Source organism: Cololabis saira, chromosome 10 (assembly GCF_033807715.1).
Source record: "Cololabis saira isolate AMF1-May2022 chromosome 10, fColSai1.1, whole genome shotgun sequence".
Taxonomy (NCBI): domain Eukaryota; kingdom Metazoa; phylum Chordata; class Actinopteri; order Beloniformes; family Belonidae; genus Cololabis; species Cololabis saira.
This window is the reverse complement of record NC_084596.1, coordinates 23,465,391-23,476,423: the sequence shown is the minus strand read 5'-3', so window position 1 is coordinate 23,476,423 and position 11,033 is coordinate 23,465,391. Positions and strand designations below refer to the sequence as shown.

The 11,033-nt window shown below is 43.1% G+C and overlaps 1 protein-coding gene across 1 annotated transcript; it reads left to right on the top strand.

Annotated features, from left to right (window-relative positions):
• Window positions 1–3,328: 3,328 nt before the first annotated feature.
• Window positions 3,329–11,013, top strand: LOC133452210 (fibronectin type III domain-containing protein 7-like). The gene is made up of 15 exons (XM_061731429.1): window positions 3,329–3,386; window positions 3,606–3,863; window positions 3,946–4,206; window positions 4,372–4,629; window positions 4,725–4,985; window positions 5,223–5,480; window positions 5,560–5,823; window positions 5,900–6,163; window positions 6,258–6,527; window positions 7,300–7,560; window positions 8,488–8,748; window positions 8,826–9,116; window positions 9,262–9,498; window positions 9,582–9,635; window positions 10,446–11,013. Exons 1-15 carry the CDS (start codon window positions 3,329–3,331, stop codon window positions 10,736–10,738), a joined length of 3,549 nt encoding a protein of 1,182 aa, XP_061587413.1. The 3' UTR covers window positions 10,739–11,013.
• The last annotated feature ends 20 nt before the right edge of the window (window positions 11,014–11,033 follow it).

Genomic DNA, 11,033 nt, shown 5'->3' with positions numbered 1-11,033 from the left:
ACTGGATGAAGAGCGCAGCGTGTACAGTTATGTGAAATGGTCTTTCATTTCTCATCTCTCATTCTCATCTCCTTTCAGAACCCTGCCCACCCACAGATGTTCGAGCCCGTTTGGCATGCGAGCAGCTCACTGCGACTGTGTCCTGGCGGCAGACTGAGCTTGCTGTGGGTTATGTCGCCTATTTGGAAAACCCAAACTACCAGTCCATTTCCTGTACTGGCACAGACGCAGACACAAGCTGCGAGGCCTCAGGCCTGATGTGTGGCACCGTGTACAGAGTCTGGGTCAAAGCTCTAGGACAGCAGTACAACAGCTCAGAGAGCTCAGCAGTCTCCCTTACATCAGGTAAAGAAATATCACTAATTACTACCAGTGATTATACTATAGTGACAGCCGCAGTTTTTTTTACATCAAAATAACAATAAATATAACATGGCCTATTCCTTAAATGCGAATATTTACTCAAAAGAAATTCCATATATCAGTAATGGGAAATGTATTTCTCAATTTATAGATGCTTTCATGTCAAATTTAGACATACAATTTCCAATGAAAGTGAACAAATTAAGGAGTTCAAAACATTAACATTTACTTATAGTATACCAGTTTGCTAATTTTTCACATTGAGACACACAAGTTAACCTGGACAGTTTTAGCAAATTTCATTTCATTTTTTTCATAAACTGAGAGCAAAAACACTGTTTCTACATGCACAGATTAGTTTTTACTATTTTTTTCAATTATTATTTTCATACAGCACTTGCTGTTTCAGAGTGAGAACATTTTGGTTTAAATCCGGACCAGGGGCGTCTTTCTGTGTGGACTTTGCACGCTTGGATGGATTTAGCAGCCACAGTAGCCGTGTATGTGCAAGACAAGTACAGTTTACTATGAAAACCAGCAGAAAGTCTAGTTGATTGACATAAAAGGGGGGGTGAAATCATTTGAGGCGTCTTTGCGTAACACAGGTTCCCTCAGATGATATGTTTTTCTGCTTGTTGTAAAACAATTTTCATACGTTTTGTGCTTTAGGAAAAGATCCCGTTGAAGAGAATCTAAAACATTATTGTTACTTACATTTGCTTTCATATTTCCATTTTCTTTTTTATTTATAATTTGTTGTAATCTCACAGGACCTTGCCAGCCCAGCAGCATTGAAGCCGTGACGGACTGTGAGGCCCACTTTGTGACTATATCCTGGCAACCCAGCGTTGGAGCCTTGTCCTATGCTGCTGTGCTGACAGCGTCTTCAGGCCAAACGGCTGGTTGCACCTCCAACCACACTGGATGCCAGCTGAGCTCCCTGTGGTGCGGAGAGGAGTACAACGTCACTGTAAATGCTCTTGGAGAAACGTGCAACAGCACTGCTCACATGACAGGATACCTCATCACAGGTACGTGTGTGTGTGTGTGTGTGTGTGTGTGTGTGTGTGTGTGTGTGTGTGTGTGTGTGTGTGTGTGTGTGTGTGTGTGTGTGTGTTACAGGATGTCAGCTGTTGTGTTTGTCGTAGGGCTGGGCGATATATCGAGATTTTAATATATATCGATATATTTTCAAATGCGATATGGTACGAAACAATATCGTTTATATCGATTTAAAAAAAATTATTTTGATATAGCTTATTTTGTGACAAATTGACTTGAATGTTTTATTTGAAATTTGCACAAATGTTTTGTTATTTGCACAGCTGTCAACCTCAGTGGAAAAGTCTGCCGGTTACTGTCTACATTGTATTAATTGCACAGTGTATTTTAATTTAATTGTTATGCAGGAAAGGGATATTTGTTTTATTTTATTCAAGAAGCATTTTTATTCTATATATGCAGGCAGTTTATTTTTATTTCATTTGTTTTATACATTTTGATATTGTGCAGAAAAAAAATGAAGCTAACAGAGATGCTATGCTATAATGCTTTGGGGGAAACCCCAATTATGGCACAGAAAAAATATCAATATATATCGAGTATGGCCATTCAGCTAGAAAATATCGAGATATGACTTTTGGTCCATATCGCCAAGCCCTAGTTTGTCGCACCCATTTTTGGATTATTATACCTCAAGATGCCTCTTTTCCCTTCAGAACCATGCGCTCCGGTCAATGTCTCCGCCCACTACAACATGAGCTCTGCCCAGGTGATGTGGGGAGCAACGGGAGGTGCCAGGTGCTCTGTTGCAGCAGTGACGGATGAAGGCCTGACAGTCACCTGCAACTCCACAAGCAGCCACTGCTCCCTGACAGGCCTGCAGTGCGGTCAGATCTACAACATCACCGTGACCACAGAAAACCTGACCTGCAACAACACTGTGATCTCTGCTCCCCTCCGCCTCATGACAGGTGAGTCACGTTCACTACATGACTTCAGGTCTTTCTCTATGTCTCTGTCACTGATATTTAACAAGCTTGAAATGTTTTTGCTTCACTCAGAGCCCTGCCCTCCCAAAAATGTTCAAGCCAGCGTGAACTGTGAGCAGCAGATTTCAACGGTTTCGTGGCAGCAGAGTGACCTTGCTGTGGGTTACATCGCCTACTTAGATAACCAAAATGGTCACTCCACCTTCTGCACTACCACAGATGGGTTCTGCAGCGTGTCAGGGCTGATGTGCGGCACACTGTACGGTGTATGGGTCAAGGCACTTGGGATGCAGCACAACAGCTCGGACAGCTCAAAGATCCCTCTTACGTCAGGTAGATAATGGAAATATCTGGGATTTTATGTTTTGTTTTGGGTTTTTCTGCTTAATGATCATCGTTTTTTCTCTTGCTGTTTCCTCAGCTCCCTGCCTACCCGAAGAGGTGGAGGTAAAAATCAGCTGTGAGTCTGACAGAGATGCTGTGGTGTCCTGGAATGACACTTATGGGTCAGCAAATGTGTCACTGAAGGCCATCGTCGGTGGGAGTCTTCAAACTCTGTGCACGACTGTGCAGAACAGCTGCAATCTGACAGGGTTAGGATGTGGGGGGACCTACAACATCAGCCTCACTGCCAGCAATGAGCAATGCAGCCTCACGGCGCTGACACATGCCACACTTATAACTCGTGAGTATTTTTTATAGTTAATCGTCTCACACTGCAGCTGTTTGCCCGCAGGTTAACCCAGCCTTCTCTCACATCTCTCTTAGGCCCTTGCCCTCCCCAGCACGTGGTTGTCAGCCTTCGGTGCAGCTCCCACACCGCTGACCTGTCCTGGGAGGAGATGGCTGAAGTTGAACAGTATGCAGCAAGTGCAGTCAAAGCGTCAGGAGGAGAAGTACAAAAGTGCAAATCTACAAACTCTATATGTTCGTTTCCCAGTCTGGATTGCGGAGAGATGTATAATTTTACGGTCATGGCACAAATTCAAGGCTGCTGGAGCCAGCCCAGTAACACTGTGTTCATCCAAACAGGTGCGTTTTTTGCACATATGAACTAATTAGGATCAGTTATTACAAAACTGTTCTGTTCTTGCTTTCAGTTTACCTTTACACTTCATTCGCTGCCTTACAGCATAAAATAGAGGAAACTGGAAAAATACCTCTCTAGTAATGGTAAAATAGCCCTGTTTTTGACAGCTAAACAGATGATTATTACTTTTCCTCTCTCCTTTTTTTTTCTCCTGCTTTCAGAGCCTTGCCAGCCTGAGATTGTTTCTGCTCAGGCACTCTGTCACGAAGAGAAGGTCCAGATCTCCTGGCAACAAGCAGGCGCCGTTGAGAATTACCTCATCACTTCCACTGGGAGTCTGGGATTCATGGAGATTCACAACACAACCAAACCCTTCCTGACAGCCACTTTACCATGTGGACAACACTATAACGTCACTGTACAGGGACAGGGCAGCGAGTGTGACAGCATACCCAGCACGCCTGCTTTCTTTAAAACTGGTATGCGATTTATACAGTATGTATATAAACATTATTTTTACTCGATTTATGTGTTTTATCCATGTTTTCTGTCATCTGTCAGGCCCATGTGCTCCCTGGGATGTGATCACCTACATGCAGTGTGAGTCTAACACGGGCTCTATCAGCTGGGGGCCCAGTGATGGCGCTGAATCATACGTCGCTATAGCAACAGGCCTTGATGGCCACACCCATCAGTGTCTCACCAACACCACCTCCTGCACCTGGGACGAGCTGCACTGTGGGGACGAGTACACTGTTGTAGTGAGAGCGAAGGCTGACAACTGCACCAGCCTGCCCAGCAACAACTCCATCATCCATATGGGTGTGTTATGTTTAACAGTTTATGAAGAAATGTGAACATTATCAGATTATTGCAGCATTTTTCCTATGGGAAACTGCACATCTATAAAAACATCTATAAAACTAAATACAGAATCACTAACACTTGACATAATCGTGTCTTCGATCATCTTTCTTACCCTTTCAGATCCATGTGTGCCCCAAAATGTGGTTGCCATGGTGAACTGTGATATGAAAGTCGTTTCCCTGAGCTGGGATTCCAGCAATGGGACAACGTGGTACAAGATATCAGCTGAAGCAGGGGATGAATCAGTTGGTCTGAGCACTAACATTACCACAGCCCATTTCTCTGAATTCCCTTGTGGACAAAACTACAACTTCTCAGTCACATCTTACAACCAGCACTGCCCTGGCAACAGCAGTGCACCAACCCCTGTGCAGACCTGTGTGTACCATTTAAACATTTATGTTAGAGACTGACAGAGTTTACTGACACGTAATAGCAAAAGTGAAATAACAAGTGTTTTTTTTCTTTCCCAGGGCCTTGCAGCCCTATGGGAATCTCTACAACGCAGGATTGTCTCTCTAGCATTGTCGTGGTAACCTGGGAGCCCAGCAACGGCTCAGACTTCTACACAGCCACCATGTACACAGATACTGGCATCTCCGAAATGTGCATGTCAGATACGAATGCATGCAGCGTTCCTGCCCTGACGTGTGGACACAACTTCTCTGTAACGGTCACAGCTTCCAGCAATGAGTGCAACATCACCTCCAGTTCAACCACGAGTCTGCAGTCAGGTGAGAATCAAAGTATGTTATTGTTGGCAAAAGGCAAACAGCTAGCCGGGTCCTAAATGGTATGTTTGACATTTTAATACATTTTTCTGTTCATGTTTGTGCTGTACAGCTCTTTTCTTTCTGAGAAAATATGAGGAGGCACTATGAATGTCAAACAATTCTACTACAGTAGATAAATATATGAATTATTTCCACATCGTGAGGTTTTAGATATATTTTTTTATACTTTATCTGCAGTGCCCTGCATCCCCACCAATGTGTCAGTCATCATGGACTGCGCCAACAACTCTGCTGTTGTGTCCTGGTTTGCCAGTCGCGGTGCGACAGAGTACTGGGTGACAGCCATCAGTAGTCATAGCAACGACACCTGCAAGACTTCTGACTCCAGCTGTCGCCTCAGCAGCCTCACATGTGGCACGAGCTACACCGTCCAAGTTGTTGCTATGGATGGCAACTGCTCGAGCATGCCTAGTCAGCCCCTGGAAGTGAAATCGGGTAAGAGATAATAAAACACCAAATATTTTAAGATTAAAATGTCCATCTGACTAATTTAACCCCTTTTTCGTGTCCTCAGGCCCCTGCCCACCTCAGAATGTGAGCGCCCGGCTCAGCTGTTCAGCAAATGATTTGATGATTTCCTGGGATGCCGTTAGAGATGTTGACCACTTCCTGGTTTCATTAACTGCTGAGGATGGCGGACTCAGAGAATTATGTAACACCACAACCACTGCCTGTTCAGTCAGCAATGTGACATGTGGGAAGACATTCACTGCTGAAGTGGCCTCTGTGAGAGGTGGCTGTCGTAGCGATTACAGCCAGACCCACAGCATCCAGTCAGGTAGGAAAGCATTTCAAAAGTCCATCTTTTCATGAATCCTCTCCTCTCATTCATATTTGCAATATTTGGTTCTTAGCTCCCTGTCAGCCTCAGGGGATCAAAGCCAACCTCGACTGTGTGACCAATTCAGCCTGGATATCATGGGATGCTGCCGACGGGGCGGACAGCTACACCGCGTCAGCTGTAGGTGGAGAGAACTTCACAGGCAACTGCACCACCTCCAGCAACACTACGTGTGGGGTAGAGGACCTGGCTTGTGGTGTTTTTTATAACTTCACTGTCACTGCAAAAAACAGCAAGTGTGAGAGTCAGCCAAGTGCCAGCATCGGACTGCAGACAGGTACTTGGCTCCTGCAGAGAAACATATTACAAGTGAATTTAATCATTTGTTCAGGCTGCAGAGAGAAATTGATGCCATCTATGTCCTTCCTCAGCCCCCTGCTCGCTCTCTACCATCACCGCCTTCACTCAGTGTCACAACTCCTCCATCCTCGTTGTCTGGGACCTCATGGAGGGCAGCGAGGGAAACACAGTGTACACCGCCACAGCAGAAGCCAGTGATTACACATTCCTGTCCTGCAACGGCACTGGTACCAGCTGCTACCTCCACGGAGCAAAGTGTGACCTCCGATACACCATCATTGTAGCTGCTTCATCAGACCAGTGCAGCAGTTTGAGAAGTCCTCCCTACAGACTCAGCATGGGTACATTTCTGCTGTTCATCACTCCCCCCACAAACAAAATCTACTGAAAACTGTCTGTGATGCCTGGATCAATAGTTTTAGAAAGTATTGCTCTATGCTTTCCTGTGACAATCAACGCCATTTCTGATATTTGTAAGATAGATAACATCATAAAGGATAGGAAGTAACGATGACCATTACTTTTTCAAGCATGGGTTTGGTTGAAATGTATCTGAAAAACTAATTTCTTCCAAACTAAAAAGCCTTGTTTCAAGAAAAAAAGAATATTGTTTTCAGACTATTTTGCTAGTTTAAAGAGTTCTAGTCAAGAAAATCTTTCTTACTCCATTGGCAAAGATATTTTTGCTCATAATAAGACAAATTTGACTACATTTAGGAATATTAGGCTTATTTGTAGCAGGGTTGTTTTTGCAGTATGTTACTTATTAGTGTGCATAACGCTAGCTTGACTCTGCAACTTTAACAAGTCTCACAAAAGCAATTACCGTAGTTATGCCTGCAGCACCTTTATCCTGTATTCCTCACTGTGCTGCAATGTGGAAATGTGTTGAACCCATACATGTGTGAAATGCAAGGTGGCAGAAAAGGGTAACACTTCACTCCACCTTTAACTTTGAAGAGCCTTTAAGTGTACATAAAGCTATCCAGCACAAGGGAAAGGAGAAGCCTAAAGAACCATAATATTAAACGATTATACACATTTGATAATTGAAAATTAAATCCAAGAGGACTACTCACACATAACCAACAACCCACATTTTCTTTACCACAGAGCCGTGTCCACCCAGATATGTGACGGTGAACTCTTCCTGTGAGGACCAGCACGTGTTGGTGTCCTGGATTCCCTCTCCGGTCGCTGAACGCTACCATGTTGTGGCTGTGGCTGCAGATGGACATGAGCATTCTTGCAACACGACCTCCAGTAACTGCAGCATATCAGAGCTCCACTGCAACCAACAATACGCAGTATCAGTGACTGCTAGTCATGAGAAATGCTCCAGCAAAGCCAGTCAAAATACAACTCTGAACACAGGTATCTGATCTCCAGTGTTGGGTGTAACGCGTTAAATACAAAGTAACGCGTTACTGTAACGAGATTACATTCGCCAGTAACGCAGTAATGTAACGCGTTACAGTTGTAATTTGGGTAATCCCGTTATAGTTACTCTAAAACAAGAAAAAATACGTTATGCGTCGCCGCATACCCTACGCCGTAAGTTCTGCGTTGGTGTAACGCAGAACCATAAATCAGCCTTTAACGTGATCTTACGGGATTTTACGGGATTTTACGGGACTTCTGGTGCTGATCTGGGCACTGCAGTAATAAAGTTCCAACTACAGGACTGTCTCAGAAAATTTGAATATTGTGATAAAGTTCTTTATTTTCTGTAATGCAATTAAAAAAACAAAAATGTCATAAATTCTGGATTCATTACAAATCAACTGAAATATTGCAAGCCTTTTATTATTTGAATATTGCTGATTATGGCTTACAGTTTAAGATTAAGATTCCCAGAATATTCAATTTTTTTGAGATAGGATATTTGTGTTTTCTTAAGTTGTAAACCATGATCAGCAATATTAAAATAATAAAAGGCTTGCAATATTTCAGTTGATTTGTAATGAATCCAGAATGTATGACATTTTTGTTTTTGTAATTGCATTACAGAAAATCACAATATTCTAATTTTCTGAGACAGTCTTGTATATGTTGTTCATTGGCAATCGAGTTATGGTGCAGCTCAGGTGATATTGCGGAGTAATCCAAAAGTAATGTAACTAGTAATGTAACTACTTACTTTCTGCAACCAGTAACTAAGTAGTGTAAGGGATTACTTTTTTTAAAAGTAACTAGTAATATGTAATGGATTAATTTTTTTGAGTAACTACGTAGCATGTTAGTAATCCATACAGAAATATAGCTTTGATTCAAATTAATGTCAATTTCTCCTCTGTTCAGGTCCCTGTCCGCCAAGTGGCCTCTCTGTTGATTTCCACTGTAAGAATCACTCTGCAGTGCTGACATGGACGCCGAGTGATAATGCAGAAGATTATTATGGCTGTGCTCAGGGTGGTAATGGAGACACGCTACACTGCCACAGCTCAAACTCTACCTGTACTATTGACGGCCTCGGCTGTGGAACAGTATACAACTTCTCTGTCCGTGCCTCAGACGGGACATGCAACAGCTCTTTCAGTGACCTTGTGCAGGGTGGAGGAGGTAAAACAGCATCCTGCTTGTTCAGTTTTTATTATTAAATTACAGAGTGTATGAAAGTTAGCCCTCTCTCCCCTCAGCTCCCTGCCCCCCAGATGTGGTGGAGGTGCAGCTGATGCCGATGGAACTGGAGATGCAGGTGCTGAGCTTCAGCTGGACACAGGTCACCTGTGGAGATGTGGAGTACTTGCTGACTTTGACAGGCAGCCTGCTGGACGACAGCCAGGCCTTGTTTGAGCTCGCCTCCTACTGGACCAATACGACATACTTTGAGATCCCTCTCCCCTGCAGTTCCTCCTACGTTGCCGCTCTGCAGAGTAGAAATGCTGCAGGCACAAGCCACAAATCTGTGGATCTCACTGGAATAACAGGTAGACTGCACTCTTCAAGCCAGCAGCAGGTGTAATTGTTACTATTAAACCTCACTAGTCTCATCATGGAGAGGTCTTCAAGCTAAGCCAAAATGGAAAAAGTAAATTAACTTAAGCCTTTACTTTCCCGTTTCTCCCCACCCAGCCCCTTGTCCACCATCAGGAGTGACATACACTGGTAACAACTCTTTTGTCACAATTTCGTGGAACACTTCAGTGTTTGCCAGCACGTACACGGTATATGACAACAGCGTGGCGCCAAAGGCCCAGCTATGCAACAGTACAGTGCTCTCCTGCTCTCTGTACGACATCACTTCCAACAGTCTGGTCATCACAGCCAGTAATGCAGCGGGGGAAGGTCAAACAGCAAATATCACAAAAGGTGGGGACTGACACTTCATGCATGAGGATATCATTAGAAATGCAATACTTTAAAAATGACTGATATGATTGTTTTCTCTGTAGTTGTCACACAAAGTCGCAGAAGAAGAGATCTGAGTGAACAAATGTCAGTGGATGGTAAGTTTGCATTTGTAGAAACAGCACGTACACAGAAGTGGACAGAGTACTTGACCCCAGTACTTGAGTAAGAGTACAAATACTACTGGTCAAAATTCACTCCGTTACAAGTAAAAGTAGCTCAGTCAAAATATTACTCGAGTAAGAGTAGAAAAGTACTTGCTTTTAAAGGTACTTAAGTATCCAAAAGTAAATGCTTTTAAATTTACTTTAAGTAAGAGTAAGAGTAAGAGTAAGAGTAAATTTCTTATTTTCCACATCAGTAAATTACTATATTTTTTCTAAATTAATTGTTGCGACTCTGTCTTGACAAACGCAGGCTACTTTGGCGGTATCGTTTTGAGGAGGCTTGACGTATTTCCGCTTTACGTACATCCCAGTGGAGAGCGTGCACTGTGATAGGTCTCCTCCTTTGACAAACAACAGCTTGTGTCCAATAGGATTTTAGGGAAGAAGAAAAAAGAGCAGACCTGAAAGTAACGAGTACTTTTCAGCCTTCCTAGAAATTTACTCGAGTAAAAATATTTGTCTTGGAAATGTATTCAAGTAAGAGTAATAAGTACCAAAGAAATCTAATACTCAAGTAAAGTACAAATCCTCTGGATATGTACTTAAGTACAGTACTCAAGTAAATTTACTCCATTACTGTCCACCACTGCACGTACATTACATTTTTTGAGGGCTTAGAGCTGAAATGTTGTCTTTTCTTATTAAGATGCACATTCATTATATATTCATTCTTTATTTTCTGAAAAAAGCTAATTATCTGAGATCTGGCTCAAAACTCTTGTCCAATGCTGACCTCCCCAGGAAGCCTCTCAGCTCCGGTACTGGATCTCACACAACCCATGTCAACGGTTGTCTTCCTTGAGTGGTCTTCAATGAAGGATGCCGTCTACTACAACCTGATGATCAGGAGGCAAGGCAGCTCTGAGGAGGACCAGGAACTGACCGTGTACGGAGAGAGCATGATCCTCTCGGATCTGAACCCCAACGCCACCTATTGTCTTTCTGTGTTGGCTATTTACGCAGCTAGGAGTGGACCAGAGTCTTCACCCGCGTGTGTGCAAACAGCTCCAAAGCTTTCGGAGCCAATGGGCTAGGACTTCTGTGGACACGGCTACCAGTTCCTACAGCCCCTTTTTAACATGTGATCGAAGAACAAGTGGCAGCACTTCCCAATTAATTTGTTACCGCACACTAGAAGTTTAAAACACATTTTAATTGGTGTAAAAATCTTTTGTTGAAGTTAATCAATTGTTGGTTGTGGTTTATTGGTTATGAACTTTTATGTTCACGATTAAATACGTTAACCTCTTACAGGTCATGTGTCAGTTAGTGTGTTTACATAAAGTTTTTTTTGTATTTAATATAAAAATTGTCACACATTCTAATAAA